At 35.0% G+C, this 17,322-nt stretch overlaps 4 protein-coding genes across 6 annotated transcripts; 2 read left to right on the top strand and 2 right to left on the bottom strand.

Moving 5' to 3' along the window:
* Positions 1-361: 361 nt before the first annotated feature.
* Positions 362-3,236, top strand: LOC110655324 (30S ribosomal protein S20, chloroplastic). The gene is made up of 3 exons (XM_021811587.2): positions 362-646; positions 898-1,064; positions 2,759-3,236. The coding sequence occupies exons 1-3, from the start codon at positions 484-486 to the stop codon at positions 2,993-2,995; spliced, it is 567 nt and encodes a 188-aa protein (XP_021667279.2). The 5' UTR covers positions 362-483; the 3' UTR covers positions 2,996-3,236.
* A 1,639-nt stretch (positions 3,237-4,875) lies between these two features.
* LOC110655322 (pentatricopeptide repeat-containing protein At5g18475) lies at positions 4,876-9,774 on the bottom strand. 2 transcript variants are annotated; one of them, XM_021811584.2, is made up of 2 exons: positions 9,633-9,774; positions 4,876-6,498 (listed from the first exon to the last, which is right to left on the bottom strand). In XM_021811584.2, exon 2 carries the CDS (start codon positions 6,462-6,464, stop codon positions 4,923-4,925), a length of 1,542 nt encoding a protein of 513 aa, XP_021667276.2. In that variant the 5' UTR covers positions 6,465-6,498; positions 9,633-9,774; the 3' UTR covers positions 4,876-4,922. The 2 variants fall into 2 exon arrangements, with proteins under 2 accessions (XP_021667276.2, XP_021667277.2); XM_021811585.2 differs by lacking the exon at positions 9,633-9,774 and adding an exon at positions 7,331-7,461.
* On the bottom strand, positions 6,515-9,774 carry LOC131173874 (putative pentatricopeptide repeat-containing protein At3g15200). Of its 2 annotated transcripts, none has more exons than XM_058136493.1 (2): positions 9,633-9,774; positions 6,515-9,122 (listed from the first exon to the last, which is right to left on the bottom strand). In XM_058136493.1, the coding sequence occupies exon 2, from the start codon at positions 8,950-8,952 to the stop codon at positions 7,327-7,329; it is 1,626 nt and encodes a 541-aa protein (XP_057992476.1). In that variant the 5' UTR covers positions 8,953-9,122; positions 9,633-9,774; the 3' UTR covers positions 6,515-7,326. The 2 variants fall into 2 exon arrangements, with proteins under 2 accessions (XP_057992476.1, XP_057992475.1); XM_058136492.1 differs by having other exon boundaries at positions 6,515-9,224.
* A 3,217-nt stretch (positions 9,775-12,991) lies between these two features.
* LOC131173962 (ethylene-responsive transcription factor 4-like) lies at positions 12,992-14,362 on the top strand. The gene has a single exon (XM_058136884.1). It carries the CDS (start codon positions 13,071-13,073, stop codon positions 13,767-13,769), a length of 699 nt encoding a protein of 232 aa, XP_057992867.1. The 5' UTR covers positions 12,992-13,070; the 3' UTR covers positions 13,770-14,362.
* The last annotated feature ends 2,960 nt before the right edge of the window (positions 14,363-17,322 follow it).

Genomic DNA, 17,322 nt, shown 5'->3' on the forward strand with positions numbered 1-17,322 from the left:
TTTTTTTTTTATAAGAATTTAACTCGGTAATTTTTATTTTTTGAAAATCGAATTAAATTTTTTAATTTAAAAAATTTTATTTTAAAAGAAAAAATTATGTTAAAAATAATAATTGCTTGAAAATTAAATTAATTTATTTTTATGTATATAAATAAGGCTTGCCTATCGAAACTCAAGGGCAGTTTTTATTCCTTGTTAAGGTGAGCTAAGTTTTAACGAAATAATCGGATTAAGTAATTCTCTCGAATAATAATAATAATAAATAAATAAATAAGGTGTTATATTCTCAAAAGCGTAAAAATTTATCCTGTTCGGGTACGGGCACACTTTATAGTAGCATCCAAACAACTTCACAATGAGATTGTGACAGGGCCATTCTATCCGCTTGACGCGAGTTCATCTACACCTCCCTGGATGAGCGGAAACTCCACAGAATAGCGTTCTGCAAGAGCTACAGTTTGTACCACAGGGAGATAGGCAGATATGGCAGCTGCTGTTTTATCTTCGTGCTTGGCCCTTCCTACGAAGCTCAAGAACATCTCCTTCAATAGCACTTGCTCTGCTTCTTCTTCTTCTTCTTTTCATTGTCCCACTTTCAGGTCTCTCAGTTTCTCCTCCGCTCTCTCTCACGATGTGTTCAACGAAGGTATTGCAGTAATGGCCCTTTCTCATCTCTCCCTCTCTCAATTGCATTACAATTATCTTATCATGTGTCTTCTACAAGAACCCAGTGAAGTGCATGTATCCACTTGCTTTGTTTGGCTTCCGAGAAATACGAAATCTGTTCGTTGTATATTGTCATGGGGAAGGAACCACTTTAACCTATCTATATGTTGTTAAGTGGGTTTTTGTCCGATTGTTATATAGATCAATGGTTTTCGTGGATTTGTTTTTTAGGGTGCTTGTCAATGAGCAGAGTTAGAAGGCCAATTGGGCATTTAATCGTTTGTGAAGCGGCTTCAAATAAAAAAGCTGATTCTGCAGAAAAGAGAGCTCGCCAAGCTGAGAAAAGGCGGATTTACAATAAAGCACGGAAGTCTGAAATTGGAACCCGCATGAAGAAGGTAACCCACGCCCCCTTCTTTCTTTTGGTTCAGTTCTGTGAAATTACTTTTCTTGAGTGTTCAGTTTTTTGTTTGGGAATTGGTTTTTTTTTTTTTTTTTTTGATAAATTTGATTTACTTTTTTTTTTTATTTATGAATTGTTTAAGTAATCGTGGTCATCTTTGGGTTCTGTAGCTTGGTGTACTGTCGTGAAATTGATGCTCATAACAAGCACAGGTTTATTTTTGGGAGTTAGAGAGAGAGCAAAGAAGATTAGTTGTCTCGCAAAATATCTTATAGTTTGTCAGATTCGAGGAAGTAATGCTTGTATCTCCTGAAACAATATAATTTCTGTAGAAGCTGGAATTCCTCCAGTTGTTGGCTTTGTGTCAGAACTTGAAGGAGAATTGATGAAGCCAAAGTCATGTAGAGAAGGGTATAGTACATAATCCAAAATAGGAATCTCACCTTTAGGAGAAACATCTGGCGATAGGATTATACAATATATTGACCTTCATATTTATTCTTGTATGGTTTCTCGGATTCTGAATTTGGGCCATGAATTCTCGCTTCCTACTGAGTTTTGGCCATATATTGCCAACTATTCTGTAGTTGGTATCGTAGTATGCATGTGTCCATTTCAGCAGCACATTAAAATTTCAAAATTTCAGAGTCCTGCCTAGAATCAAAGGTTTCACAAGTTAATTATTGAGGAAAAGTATCGAGTTTTGGTGCAGCTACAATATGAATCTGGTCATGGAGTTGAAATTGGTTTCTTGGCCTTAAGATTTCAAGCAAATCTTTTTTAGTCTCTCGATTTCATTGTTGGTGAGAAGTCTATATGTTGGCTTGCCCAGGTGATGCTGCCTTCTCTGCTTCATGAACGGTTGAAGCAAAGAATTCACTGGGGAACAACAAGCTGCTATTGTTTATACAAAAGAATAAATGTTGTGGATCCTGTCTATTATGTTATGTGCTGACGTTATATTCTGATATACTTCAAATTTAGAAATGGAGCTTGATCCCAATTCCCAGTTGAGCTAGGAACTGCAACATCCCTTTATTTTCAGAGGCCTTGTCTTGACCAGCCTTCAAAGAACAGGCTAATTTATGACGTCAAGAACTTCTACAAACTGTTTTGAGTCTTTGAGTCAGAAAGCAAGATTGAAAAATGAGCCCTCGTCAACTTTTATAATTTGGCTAAGATTATCATTTTCTAGTAATTTCAACTCTAAGAGACTGTGTATGATGGCTTTGAATTTCTTGATTGAAAGTACCATTTTAGGTTTATTATTAACCCTAATCTAATTCCTATGCACACACACAAAGGAAAAAAAAAACGTTGGAGCTTGGAAAGGGCGCGCGGAGAGGAGGGGGAGAGAAGCAGAACTAGATAATTAAAACTTCATGTCTGTGGAGTTAGTGTTTGCAGCATTTTTGTGTTGAACAATTCTTGAGAAGACGGGAGATTCATGTGTGAGCTGGATAATAAATGAACTACCGTTGGAGTGCTGTTTAGACAAGAAGTCCATACTGATAAGCGCAATTATTATTAGATGGCTGGATGGTTCTATGCACTGACTACGACTCGAATGGAAATAATAGAAGATGCTTTTGTCGTCATCTTTTTTACCTATGCCCCTGGCATGGTCGGAAGGATATATGTGCAACTTTTTTATTAAGTTTGCTAATAAATTGTATGCTACCATTGCAGGTGTTGGAAGCATTAGATGATTTGAGGAAGAAACCCGATGCACAAGCAGAGGAGGTCCTTCCCATTGAAAAACTAATTGCAGAGGCATACTCAGTCATTGATAAGGCTGTAAAAGTGGGAACATTGCATAGAAATACTGGAGCGCGTAGAAAGTCGCGACTTGCTAGGAGAAAAAAGGCGGTAGAGATTCACCACGGCTGGTATACCCCTGCTCCTGCAGGAGCAACTGCCAGTTAGGACAGCTGGTTTAAATTAGAGGAGCATGGGAGAGGGATTTTTGAGTTTTATGTATGAAAGATATTTACTTTGTTTTGTTATATATGTATAATTCCTTTCGGGGCGTTTGACAGGCATCTTTCTTTGTTTTGTCCTCCTTAGGTATTGCTATATATGCTGATCATCTAACCGGCTTTACCTTTTGTTATTTGGAATGGAGACTATCAAGTTTAAATGTTCTATGAATTCAATTGTTTTGCAATATCAGGTGCTATAAAAGAATATTTTAAGTATATTGAAAATATAATTAAGTTTTCTAAATTCCCTGTTTGGAATAATTTTATAAGAATTTAATTTAGTTAAAATTTTTTGTCAATTTCTATGTATGTAATAAACGAATTTAATTATTTTAATTTAAATAAATTATTTATTTTAAAATAATTTGAACTGAATTGAATTATTTAATTTTGAAAGTTGAATTGAATTTACTAAATTTTTTTTTCCTGATCAGTACACTGTAGGTTGTTATTTTATGTGATAAATATCCCTATAATTTTTTAGTAGCATATCTATGAAAGAAAGTTCAGAACAAGGTACTTCCATTTTGATTTTTGGGTTCTTCCAAGTCATTATCACAACTGATGAAATATATTTTCTTTGCCTATCCTTTATTTGAATTTGCTCTGGATTTCAGCATTGCCTGTCAGATTTTATATTTTACTTTTGAGAAGTATGTTAGTGTACTGAAAATTGCTTATTTGATCCTTTGTATTTACAAAATTCATATTTGAAGTTTCTGATTCTACACTGTTTGAAGGAATAGGAGAAAAGAGAAGAGGAGAGAGATTTTTAGCGTGTATAAAATTTACATTGAAACTCATCATCAAATGCCAAAAATATACTGACGACAAATGGGGCATGTTAAATTCTTCTCCAACCAGACATCAATACAATTTGGATGAAATATATGCTTGCACAATGGAAAGATTCTGCATAAATCTCCATCTTTGTAATCATCCAAGCATATTGCACAATCTTCATGTTTCGATTTCATTTCTTCTCCGTATTTTACAGACGGCAACAACCAATCAATGAACTGCATTCTTGCTACTTCGTTCTCCATATTTCTTGGAAGTTCATCAAGTATTTCCTCTTCATGTGACTCTAAATCTTGATCATATATAAACCGTCCAAGTTCAAGATCATTAAGGCTATCATTCAAAAATAGAGGTCGAATGATATACTTAAACGATATATAAAAAGCGAAAAAAATTATTGCCATGATAACAATGCATAATAAGATTATGCAGACTAAGATAATAATTATGAAACCCATCACATTAACAAAATTGTTTTGCTGATTTGAAGGTAAGAATACAAAATCTGAAGGAATCATCTTGAGATGTGGATGTCGTGAAATGAGTGTATCTATGATTTTCAAGGCTTGAATCAGCTGCTATTTAAATTCTTTATAGAAATCTGGTGGTTTTAAAGTTTTTATCAATTAAAAGAAACTTAGTTCAAAACTAATAAGAAAATACTGTAATCAACAGGAAGAATTTTGGTTAAACTAGCGATAACCTTAGTTATTCTAGTTAATTATAATTATAAATATATTAATTGTAGTTATTTTAGTTATTTATAGTTATCCATTGGCGTTTTCCATGGTGGAAAATAATTACGTAAAATGAATAACCAATCATAACATTAATTAAATTGTTTTCTTTTACTGGAAAAGAAAATTCATGCTAACAAACATCTTGCTAGACTATCGATTTTGATCTATGCAACTATGAAAATGTCTTTAACATTTAAATTACAATAATGGATAACTTTCTAATTCGCATCAATTGATGGCTACGTTAGTAAATTATGCTACAAAGAAGCAACAAGAATTGAAGTTTGCAAATTTCATCGATTGAGATTAAAACGGTGTACAATTGCCAGCTTATTTGGTAACTAACTCATCAAGCAGTTCAAATGCAAACAACAATTTTCTTTCTCTGCATATATGTTCAACTAAAACAGCCCATGAATCAGGTTCTGGTTTAAACCCCATTTCTGCTAATCCAAATAATGCTGTAACAGCATCATCCACCATTGCAGCTTTACATAGGCGAACCAACAACTCATTTGAAGTTGCATGATGGGGTACAAAGCCTCTACTGAGCATAAAATCCAACAGTTCACAAGTCTTCTCCAGCTTACCTGTTTGGCACAAGAAATTCAAAACAATCCTGTAACTCCCTTTATTCAGATAAACACCCTCATAAGCTAGTTTCTCAAGCATCCCAAGAGCCTCATCAAACCTGCCTTCTCTGCACAAACCTTTAAGCAACACATTAAAAGTTACAACATCAGGTTTGCACTTCATTTCTGCCATCTCTTTAAGCAACTCCATGGCTTCATCTATTCTACCTGTCCCACAGAAACAATTTATCAATGTAGTGTAGCCAACTGTATCAGGTTTCAAGCCAAAGCTCTTCATCTCATCAAAAAGCTCTTTGACCTCCTTAAACCTTCCCTCTTTACAAAATCCATTCATCAGGGCTGAATAATTAAATAAATTTGGGTTGCATCCATTATTTCTCATAAACTCTATTATCTTCCTGGCCCTATCAACTTCCCCCCCATTGCAAAAGCCATTAATCAAAACACTGTAAGTGAGAGCATCAGGCAATATCTGATCCTTTGCCACCATGTCCTCAAACAATTCAATTGCTTCATTGAGTCTTCCACTTTTGCATAGCCCGTCCATCAGAGTTGAGTAGGTAATCAAATTAGGATAAGTCCTACCGGACTTTTTCATCTCCTTCAAAACTTGAAAGGCAGATTCAAGATCCCCAATTTTGCAATGATGCTTGACCAAGATGTTAAAAATACAGGTATTTGGTCTTACTTTGAGACACTCCTTGACATATAACAGAACTTTCTGGGCCAAATCAATCTGCTTTGCTTCAATCAACAGATTGAGACACGTGCTGATGGCTTTGAGAGATGGCTTCTCACGAACTATTGGCTGAATTGCATAGAATATCTCAAGCACTCTCTCATGCAGAGAAGACTTAGAGAAATGCTTCATAAGATTAAGTAATATATTTTCATGAAATTTGCAAGTTTCATAGGTCATCTGATGAAGCAGTGCATCAACCACCTGAAACTTCTTGGCCTGAGCAAGCTTATGAATTATGGTTGAATAGGTAGCATGATTGTGATTGAAACCCTTTTGTTCTGCTACCATGTTGAAAATTTCTAATGCATATTGTGGATCCCTCTCATGTTTGATCAAATTTATGGCAGACTCGTGAGAGATGAATTTTGATTTTCTCCGAGAATCCACAAGGGTGTTTGAGGTTTCAGTTGGTGAATCTTGTACATGAGTTGCTTTTGAAAATTGAAGAGGAGAGATCCATGGAAATGAATATGATGGAGTTGAAGCAGAAGTAGTGAATGAACGATGCTTATGGCCAAAACGTCTCATAGAATTCATGAAAACTGCAGCACCATTTATATAACTTCGTCATCTGAAAAAGATAACAACCTATTAGCCTTCTTTTTCAAATGTCTATCAAAAAGCACGTTTTAAAACCAACACACATTAATTCAACTCATAATCATCTTCAGCGTACATTGTGACTAGAGAAAAACAGCATTAAATGAGGGCTTTGACAAAGACAACAACAATAACCAAGGAAAGGAGAATAAATCAAGTGACATATCATTTGAGAAGATTATAAGCTCTAGCACATGTGCAGATCTGTTCGTTGAAGAATGCTTGATGATTATTGTAAATACAACATAAACAGAATAAATCTGAGTACAACTACACATGTCCCTCTGATCAACTTGGCTTCTTTATCTTTTTCTCTTGACATCTTTCTTTTCCTTTTGGCTAAGTAAACCAGATAAGTTTTAAGAGACCAGCAACTCAAGCATACACTTCGAGAAGGCAACCAGTCAAGCAAAGTCAAAAGAAGATACACTATCACATGCAAACCAAATTAACAAGGTGGTCCAAACTCTTCTTTAAATCAAAAGCAGCTCTCATTCTGTTTTCCTTTTTTCCTTTTCTTCTGAAACAGTATATATAATGGAATACAACCACCCACTTCCAAATCCTTAAAAACAAGAATAATTTGAAATGATGAAAATGAAAACCAATAAAAGAAACCCCAAACCAAAAATCTGGCCAAATGCAAGAAAGAATGAAACCCCATCTCTAAAGAACAAAAATAAGAATCAAATCAAGGTTGCAGTATTTTCATGACTTCTTCTAAATTCACAACCACCATAGATCAAGGACACAGAAGGTAATCACATGATCTTGATAACACTTAAATATTGAAGCAAGATTACCCTGCTCTAATCTTCCTTATCCTTTTGCGCATAGAACTTGATGATTTTTTACTATTTATTGCACCTTTTTCCTCTTGTTCAGCATCATTTTCTTTCGACTTCATACTCATTGCATTGACCAATATCTCAGTCCTTGGCTCTGGAACCATTCCCTTAGATTTCATCTCCCAAAAGTAATGCAAAGCATCCTTAATTCTTCCCTTGTGATGGAGCCAATGGATAATAATGGTATAGGATCGTCGATCAGGTCCCAAACCATATTTCTCCATCTCATTCCAAGTACCTATTATTCTTTCCTCACAATCCCAAGCCACATACAATTTCAGGATCAAGTTATATGTGTCACCATTGATCTTGCATTCATTCCTCTCCATCCCTTCTAAAACCCAAGGAAGTTGCTCTGGCTTCTTCAATGCCTGGAGCAAGAAATTGAAAGTTATATCATTTGGCATGCAACTCCCCTTCTTGTCCTGCATTTCATCCAAAAGCTCGTAAACCTTCTCCATCCTCTGAATTTTGCACAAATGCTTGATAAGCGAGTTGTAGGTAGCCACATTTGGTAAACAACCCAGTTCACTCATTTCCCTGAAAACCTCCAAGGCCTCTGGAATCCTCTTCTTGAAACACAATGCGTCAATAATACAATTGCATATCACCGCATCTGGCTTGCAATGTTTCTCCCACATTGCTCGATAGAGTTTCATTGCTTTGCCTAACTTTCCCTTCTTGGTTAATGCTTTAATAAAAGTTCCATATGTAAACAAATCCGGCTTGCATTTAGAGCTAACTATATCTTTCCAAAACCTCTTTGCCTCATGCACATTTCCTAACACACACCACCCATTCAGAACAATATTCATCGTCTTTATATCCCTGCCAAAATCATTCCCCTTAGAATATAACAAAGTTTCTGCAACTTCTACATGCTTGTACCTACATAAACACATCAAAAGTTTCTGGAATGCAGCCAAATCAAGCTCTAGCCCTAAATCTCTCCTCTTATTGAAAACCTCAATTGCCTCTTCCACCTTATGTGCAGCTGCGTATCTATTAACCAGAACTCTATATGTTTCCTCATTGACAAGTCCCCCTCTGTTGGTCATTTCATCCAGCACTTGGTTCAATTCCCCAAACCGCCTCATTTTTCCAAGAATGTCAAGAATCTCATTATAAACACCAGAATCCAAAATAATTTGGCCACCTTTAGAAACCCAGTTGAAAAATATAAAAGCTGGTTTCCAATCAGATCGGTGCCTCCTCAGTACGTTCAAGATTAGATCTTCTGTCAATGTGAGGCAGCAATGATTGAGAGCAAGCTCAATCTTCCTTGTGGGGCTGTCTCTGTAATTCTTGAAGATGTTTTGGACTTGGATTGCTAGTTCATTGGCAGGTTCATTTTGGGGTGCAGTTAGTGAAAGTGAATTTGCAACTGAATGAACAAAGTGAAATCCTTTGAATGGGGACTTGGACTCTCCAGGATTTCGGTTATGTGGGATGTGAAGATAGTGAATGTAAACAAGGAAAGAGCGGCAAGTTGTGGGTATGGTTGGAGATTTGAATTTGGATTTCAAGTAAATGTTTTGCCAGAAAATGGTTTTGAATTGTTGGAATATGGGAGGCATTTTGTAAATTTTTATTAGGTGGATTTATTATTAGCAAAACAATTAACAAGGTAGCCCAACACTTCCGCAAATCAAAATCAGTTCTCAAGCCCTTTTCTTTTATCTTTTTTTTTTCCCCTTTCCTTTTCAAACAGAATACAGAAAGAGCTACAACAACGCAGTTCCAAGTCCTAAAAACAAGAGTAATTTGAAAAGATGAAAATCATTAAAACCAAAAGCTAAAAATCAGGATTGAAATTCGTCCAAATCCAAGAAAGTATTGAACCCGACCTCTGAAATAACAAAAAATAAGAATCAAATCAAGGTTGTGATGTTAACATGAGTAGAGTAGCTTTCAAATCGTAAAATGATATGTAAATTCATCACCACCAAAATGGCGCAAAAAGAATAGAAAAGCACAACTAAAAATTAAGCCAAATAGAGCACTAAGACACTTCAATTCAATGCCCACAAAGAACAGAAAGACCAATCAATGATAAATTATCTCACAAGCACCTTGCATACAGAACACAAAATGAGAAGAGACGGATTTTTAAGTTAATTTCTTCATATTTCCACCTAAACTCCTTTGTGAAAATCAATTTCAATCCCATAAAAAAAGCCAAAAACCAATAAGAACAATCTCAATATCACATCCCCATACCCATTAAGAAAAACGCAATTAGGATGGTAGATTTTACCTAGCGTGAGAAAGAGTTGGGTGTTAGATTGCCGCGAGGATGGTACTGTGATGGCTGCTTATACTCTTTTGAAGTAGTAATTGACGAGTATAAGCGATGACCCATGACCAAGAGAATAAAGAGAGAGCACAAGGGAATTGAGTGATGGAGTAGCTACGCAGTAAGCATCTGCAAGAGAGGCGAGGAAAAGGCTCGAGGGAATCAAACGAGATGGAGGAGGGCTCGTTTCAGCTTTTCTAGATTGCTCAACCAAAGCCCACTATGAGATTTCTGGGCCCAACTTAAAAAATATGAGGGAGAACCTAAGCCATTTCTTAAATAATAATCATAATAATAATTAAAGCCTAAATTTCAAAAAAAAAAATCAACAATAATCTGCAAAATAAAAAGAATTAGACCAAATTTCATAATAATTATTCCAAAAATGCCTTAAAAGTAAACCCTAGTGTTATGGTATAGGATTTTTTTTTATTGAAGGAATTATGGTATAAGATTTAATATTTATTCCATCCGTCCTATTTTAATAATATTTTAAAATTTTTATATAAATATTGAAAAAATTATTGGATAGCATTTTTAAAAAAAATTAATTAATAATTAATTAAAAATATTCTTATAATATCATTGAAATATTAAGAAAAGACAAATGCATTAGAAATATTAATAGATGTGGATAAAGTTGAAAAAAAAATAATTAATACTTTCTTAATTTCGTAAAACGATAAATAAAATTACAAAATTTTTTCTCAATTACCTATTATAATAGGATGGAGGGAGTGCCTTATATATTTTAAATTGGGAGTCATTTAGATATATAGAATGTTAGCATAAAATATAAAATATTTAATTTTATTTTATTTATGCCACCCCCTTTCATTTAATAAATTCCTAAAAATAAAATAATAAAATGATATTAACACATTTATAATGCATGGTGTCAAAAAATTGAAAAAGAGTGTGTAAGAAAAGTCTAATAATAATAATAATAATAATAATAATTATTATTATTATTATTATTATTATTATTATTATTATTATTATAAAAAAATATATCAATTTTTAAAAAAAATTTCTATATTTTAAACACAATAATTTGATGTTTAGACAATAAAATAATTTCAATTTCAATATTTAAAAAATTTTTAATATAGAACGATGATGTATTTAAATAAATAAATATACAATAAAATAATGAAAATGAAATTTTCTAATATTTTTGTTAAAATACTCGTGAAGAAATAGTTAAAATCTTTTAATTACTTTCATCATACTAAAACTTTATTATGATTAAAGAAAAGTAATAATTAAAATATATATAATTATCCATTATTTATGATAAAATTCCAGTACGTGACTAAAATTATATAACAATAAAAATAGATAAATTTAAATAGCTAATATTTAATCAGTAACTTAAAAACAGCCATAAAAAAATTTAAAATAATGTAAAATTTAATTTTTAATCATTAATAAAATTTTGTAATTTTTTATTTAATAATTATCATAAATGAACTAAAAAGGTTATATGTTGTTTTGCAGTTTGGAGTTAGAACCACAAAAAAAATAGAGAAACGTGGCACGCGTTATATGAAGACACGCAGCTTAAAAAAGAAACCAATTAAAAAACTGAAGGCCGCGTTGGATAGCGGCGGTAAAGACGGTGAGTCGGTCTTTTCGTGTTGCGCGAGGCGTGCCGCCACTGTTTGCGTGTCCGTTTTTGCAAACAGTAATTTGGATGACCGCATCTCTGTAACACCAACAATTTCTCCGCCCTATGGCCGCGTGTGTAGGAGTCCCGAATCCGCATGGAAGTTGCTGATCCGGCTCATGCTGCTTGGGCGTTGACGTTGTCAAAATGGGGGATCTAGCGGTGAGAAGAGAAGACTTTGTTGATGTTAGGATGAGAGTTGGTGTATGAGATAATTGCTCCAATAAGCAATAATTGAATTTCACTTGGATGCGGCAGGCAGGGCGGCGGGGCAAATTTGTAGTATTTAGTGAAGCGAATGGTCAAAACTCTCGTTGACTGAGCCCAATTACCTGAAAAAAGTGACTGATTCACTAGCACGTGAGGGGGGCGTAGGACGGACACGTTTTTTCACGCGTGTACCTTTTTTTTATTAATCCGCGAGCAATAGCTTATTACAATAAAATTAGAGATTTTTTTTAACACTTTAGGCTATATATTGCGGTAGCTTATTACGAGATTGTAATTCGATGTATCAAAAATTGAATATCAAAATGAGTTATTTAATATAGTTTTCTAATCCATTTAATTTAATTCATTCTTACTTATAAATAAATTTTATCAACAAAATTAATTATAAATAATTTAATTAATCTTTCTTTACTTTTATAATATAATAAATAGAGAAATTTCGAATTTAATTTATATATTAACAAAAGTTAATAGAATATATTTCATGAAATTAATAATTTAAAATTATAAATGAATTATATTACAAATCAAATAAAGTGTAAATTTATAAATGAATTTCAATAGATTTTATGAAATTTATTAGTATTATGCAAGTTATAAATACCTATTGAGAGTCATTTATTAGCATTTGGGTTTAAAATCACTTTTCGAAGGTATTCATTATGATGATTGCATAGTATTTCATAACTCAAGGCTCAACATTTAAAATTATAGTCAAAACGATCAAAATTTAAATATATAGTTTCTAAATGTTGGTCTTATAATACTAGTTAGTAAATTGATAATTGATTACAAACATTTAACGAAACATGTTTTTAATTTCTTTTTTTGAGTCCAAAAGATTTTATTTAAATTATAAAAACAAATCAGCCATAATTTATTTTTGAATTTGTAAGGAACATAAGCCAACTTTTATTCCAAAAAGCAAAATCATAGAAAAATGGAAAGCAAGCGCCTAGAATGGAAGTACATGGAATTGGTCTTCTTACCATAATGACAAATTAATTAGCCTGTTAATTAAGATGGGATGGGGTTGATTATGCCTTCAAAAAATCAATTCCATAGGATCTGTAGGTAAATTACCAACACAGGGAGCTGGCGGGGCGGAAAAGCCAACGTGTCAAAGTTTGATTAGACAGTGGCTCACTCGCGTGGGTCGTGCAAGAGAAGCCACGTTGTCTATCTTTGACTCGCACGCACGTACATGCACAACACAAACCCACCGCAAAAGGAGCGTAGCTTTAAACCTTCAAACCCCACCTTTATCTTTTCTATTCTGCAATAAGCACAAATTTTTAAATAGATTTAATTTATTACGTAATTAAAAATTTTTATTACGTGATTAAAAATTTTAATTAATCCTCACTATATGATGTACTAAAGCTACGATAATTTTCTCATCTATAAAACCCAACCCAAATGTGGCAAACTCAGCCTATCGAGCATTCTCCTATCTCTCCCTCTCTCTCTCTCTCTCTGTAGCGGAAACGGCTTGAAAGATGGCTCCAAGAGACAGGTCTAACAGCGCTAGCAGCAGCCCCACCCCTAACTCCACCGTCAAGGAGATCCGTTACAGAGGCGTTAGGAAGCGGCCGTGGGGTCGTTACGCCGCCGAGATCCGTGACCCCGGCAAGAAAACCCGGGTCTGGCTCGGCACTTTCGACACTGCTGAAGAGGCCGCGCGTGCTTACGATGCTGCTGCTCGTGAGTTCCGCGGCTCCAAAGCCAAGACTAATTTTCCTTCAGTTTTCGAGCTTAACAACGCTGCCGCCTCCTCCGCCGCTCCTATTGTGACCGTCGCACGCAGCCCAAGCCAGAGCAGTACCGTAGAGTCCTCTCCTTCACCTCCACGAGCTGCTTCTCCCCCACCGCCTCTGGATCTTACTCTCAACGTTCCCAGCCATCACTGCCACAGCCATTTCCCCAACGGTGTTAGCTTCCCTGGGAGCGCATGGATTTCACTCGCGGCGGTTGGTAGCCCAGTTTTCTTTTTCGATGCCCTTGCTCACGGGGAGAATAAAAATCATACTAACGCTAACACGTGCAGATTTGATCGGACGGCGGGGATGATGAACGGTGGGGTTCAGAGTGATTCAGATTCTTCATCTGTTGTTGATTATGATCATGATCGTAGCCCTTGTAAGAAGGGATTATCACTTGATCTGGATCTTAACCTCCCCCCCGCAGAAGTTGCCTGATTATGAGATCTGGTTTTTGGGAATTTGTTTTGGGCTTCGGCGTTGGTCCCCCCTTTTTTGTTGTCTTTAAGCTCAATTTCCAGTCGAGACCGGAGGAAAACTGACGTATCTTTTTTATTATGTATGTAAGGAGAGATAACCCAAGCAAAAGCTTGTGTTTTTTTAGCAACTGAGAAATCATGATTTTCTCGAATGTTGTTTCTACTGTTTTTATTGTTAGTGTTAAATTCATTAATACATAAATTTTCATCTTTAAATCAACTTTTAACAATTTCCTTTACCATTTTCCATTTTATCGAGTTTTTCAAACTTTGATTTGTTCACGGTATATCTGCTTGGTTGCCGAGGGAAGGCAATGCAAAAAGTCAACCGGGGTCCTGAATCCCTGGTGAGTTGTGTTTATCAGACTACAATAGAAGCAAGAATAATCAGAAGATATTCATTTTTTGCAATTTTCTCAGTAACCAAACGGAATTCATGGTGGTTCCAAAATTCCAAATTTGTTTTCCCTTGGTTGGATTTTGGCTGCGTATCTTATTTGTATATGTAGCGTACAAGTGTCGAACAGACATGTCGCCGGCATTGTGGGCAGTTTGATTGGTTGGTTGGTTCACACGTGGACCCCGTCCACCCTGCGTAACCCACAGTTCCACACCAAATTGTTGTTATTATTGTTGGTATTATTTTATAGAATATTATTACAAATTGAAAACTAGAAAAAAAAAAAAAAAGGAAAATTGAAAAAAAAAAAAAGGAAAGGTAAAAGAGAAGGGTGCTAAGAACGACAGAGGGCGGCCTCGTGATGAGAAGAATGAGGTTCTAATCCTGGTCCCTTTCTTCGCGGGTCATTAAATGTCTACTCGTGATTCGCGTACTTGCTTGTCCTTTTCTGGCACAGATCTTTAAAATAGTTGTCGATCCGACGGCTGGATAAGGGCTCTCTCGTGGGGCCTATATATAGGCGTTACTTGTGGGTTCTGTAATTATTTGGCCTCTTTTATTATTATACTTTAGTTGACTCAGTTTATTTATATTTTCAAAATATTCTTATTAAATTAAATTTTAATAGTATTTTATATAATAATTTTTATTTATAAAATAAAATTTATGTTATAAAAAAATAAAAATCTCTAGTATTTTTGAGATTACATAACTACAGGCGATGCCGACAACCGCTATTATTTCCGTTTGAGTGAGTGAGAGAGACCAAATCAGTGCGGCGAGAAGGGGTCCACGCGGTATGGGCCTAGGGCTTTAATTCCGTGTTGACGAGGAACATGTCGGGATTCGGGTTGTCGTCACGTGCAGATTTACCGTCCAATAAAACCTTTAATGATAGCTTTTGGGTTCTGGTTTTCGCTTACATCAAAGTTCTTTTGCAATTTGGGGCTCTTAATTTCTGAAATTTAAAATGTTTCTCTATTAGAATTTTGCTTGTATTCTTTACATTGTGCTGCTTTTACAAAGAAATAATGAGCAGGAAGTCGATGGCCATGGTCCGATTCTAAAATTAGATCGGAACTAAATTAAAGAATTCATTTACTTTTGATTTTAGTCTCCATTTTACGTTCAATTTAATTAAATTTCATTGCTAAAATTTTTTATATTTAATTTAATCCATTCCAGTTGCTCAGTCGGTGGTCTGCAGGTATTTATTTATTTATTTTTCCTTTTTATCCATCCATAGTGGGTCTCTCTCTCATTTGCTGTTTATTTTTTGATAGGCAAGGAAATTGAAGCTAGATGAAGGTTAAAATTGATAAACGCTAATAATTTTTAGGGTAGAAATTACTTTAAACAAGAGTAGGCGGCCTTAATTGAAATATTTTATGTAATAGTTTCTTTTTTTTAAGGAGACAAGAGCGGTCCACGTGTGAAACAGTTTAGTGAGAGGAGGTGCGGCTGCCGCTTTTGGTGGGTTCCTACTCCCTCCAATTTGTCCTCTACAAATCCATTTTCAAAGATTCCTCCTTTCGTCGCATGAGGTGGGTACAATGAAATGAACACCACCCAATGAACACCCTCCACGTGGGCCACTCACGTGAAGAATGTACGAGTAACGAAAGAGAAGGGGACGTGTGTGATGCTGTGTTGATAGGTGGTAGACAGTTGAAACCGGCGCGTCGGCGGTGGATGATTTAATAAAGGGACCCGCGGGTGACGGAAGCACAGCATAGTTGTTGAAACGTGGAGCGCTCTGAATGAGTGAAATTTTAGAAAAGCAACCGCCAAAAAGGCTTGGGCGGCTGCTTGTGCGCGTGACGGCCTTTAAAGCTGCGGCCTGTTGGGCAGCTAAGGGATCATACCATCTTTTTATGATTTTTATAAATTTTTTAAATTTATATACTTTATTTATTTTTTTTATTAATGGGTTTTTATGGACTCGTAATATGTTAAACCAAATCGAAATTTCAAAAAATATATAGTTAAATTTAAAAAAAAAAAAAGAAAAAATCAATAGTTTAGATTGGGTGAATTAATTTTATATTTATTTTAATTTTTACTCCCAAAGATGGAATTTTATTTAACAATAAACAGGACTTAAAACTTAGTACAGAGTACGGCCCATGGTCAACATATATATAGAGTATCAGAACAGGGCATTGGAGCCCAAATAGATAAAAGTCATTAGTTTTAAAAGGTTTAGACACAACAAATCCAACCCAGACTCTTGACCATCATCCGAATAAGCCATAGTTGAAACAGGTTTAGTGCTTAACTTAGAAACTGGACAAATGAAACCAACGTCACAATAGGAGCAGAGCCTCGCCTCTTCATCGGAAATCATCATCGGGTGGGAGATCAAATGTACTGAAACTTCGGCCATGGTCATGCATGGCTAAAACCTTATTTAAGTGACCCTAGCACAATAAGACCTAAGAGTCGAGCAGCACACATATAGGCTCAGACGAACGACTTAAAGCACACAATTATGGCGGCTTAGAGCATATCACCTTAGGAGAAGAAAGAGTAAGAAGAGAGACAGCTCTAATGGCCTCTTACTCTCATGCAGTCAGACGAAGCAGCGACGGTGAGAAGTATTTAGAAAGGAATTTGATTACAGAGAATGTGATGCTTTATTATTACTGTGTAAATACATTTATATACAGAGCTATAACAGAATTAGTTATTTAGATGTAACAAACTAACAGCCTCCTATCAATATACAATTTACACGTGGAAAGTAAAAATAGCAAGAGAATATAACCAACTAAATAATTCATTTGGCGCTATTTTCTGTTTTTGGATCTAATACCCCTCTAACAAGCTGGAGAATAAATGTTGACTACTCCCAATTTGGCAATAATGTCTCGAAAAGGAATGGCACCTAAAGTTTTATTGCAAATGTTTGCCAGTTGAGCGGATGATGAAAGAGGAAGTGACTTGATGAGTCCAGATTGTAATTTTTCCCGAACAAGATGGCAATCATTCTTAATATATTTTGTTCATTCATGGAAGGTTGGGTTAGCGGCAATTTGAAGAGCAAAGTTATTATCATAGAAAAGAAGAGCAGGTTGAGGATGTAAAATATGCAAATCCTTTAACAGATATG

Source organism: Hevea brasiliensis, chromosome 15, assembly GCF_030052815.1.
Source record: "Hevea brasiliensis isolate MT/VB/25A 57/8 chromosome 15, ASM3005281v1, whole genome shotgun sequence".
NCBI classification, from domain to species: Eukaryota; Viridiplantae; Streptophyta; class Magnoliopsida; order Malpighiales; family Euphorbiaceae; genus Hevea; species Hevea brasiliensis.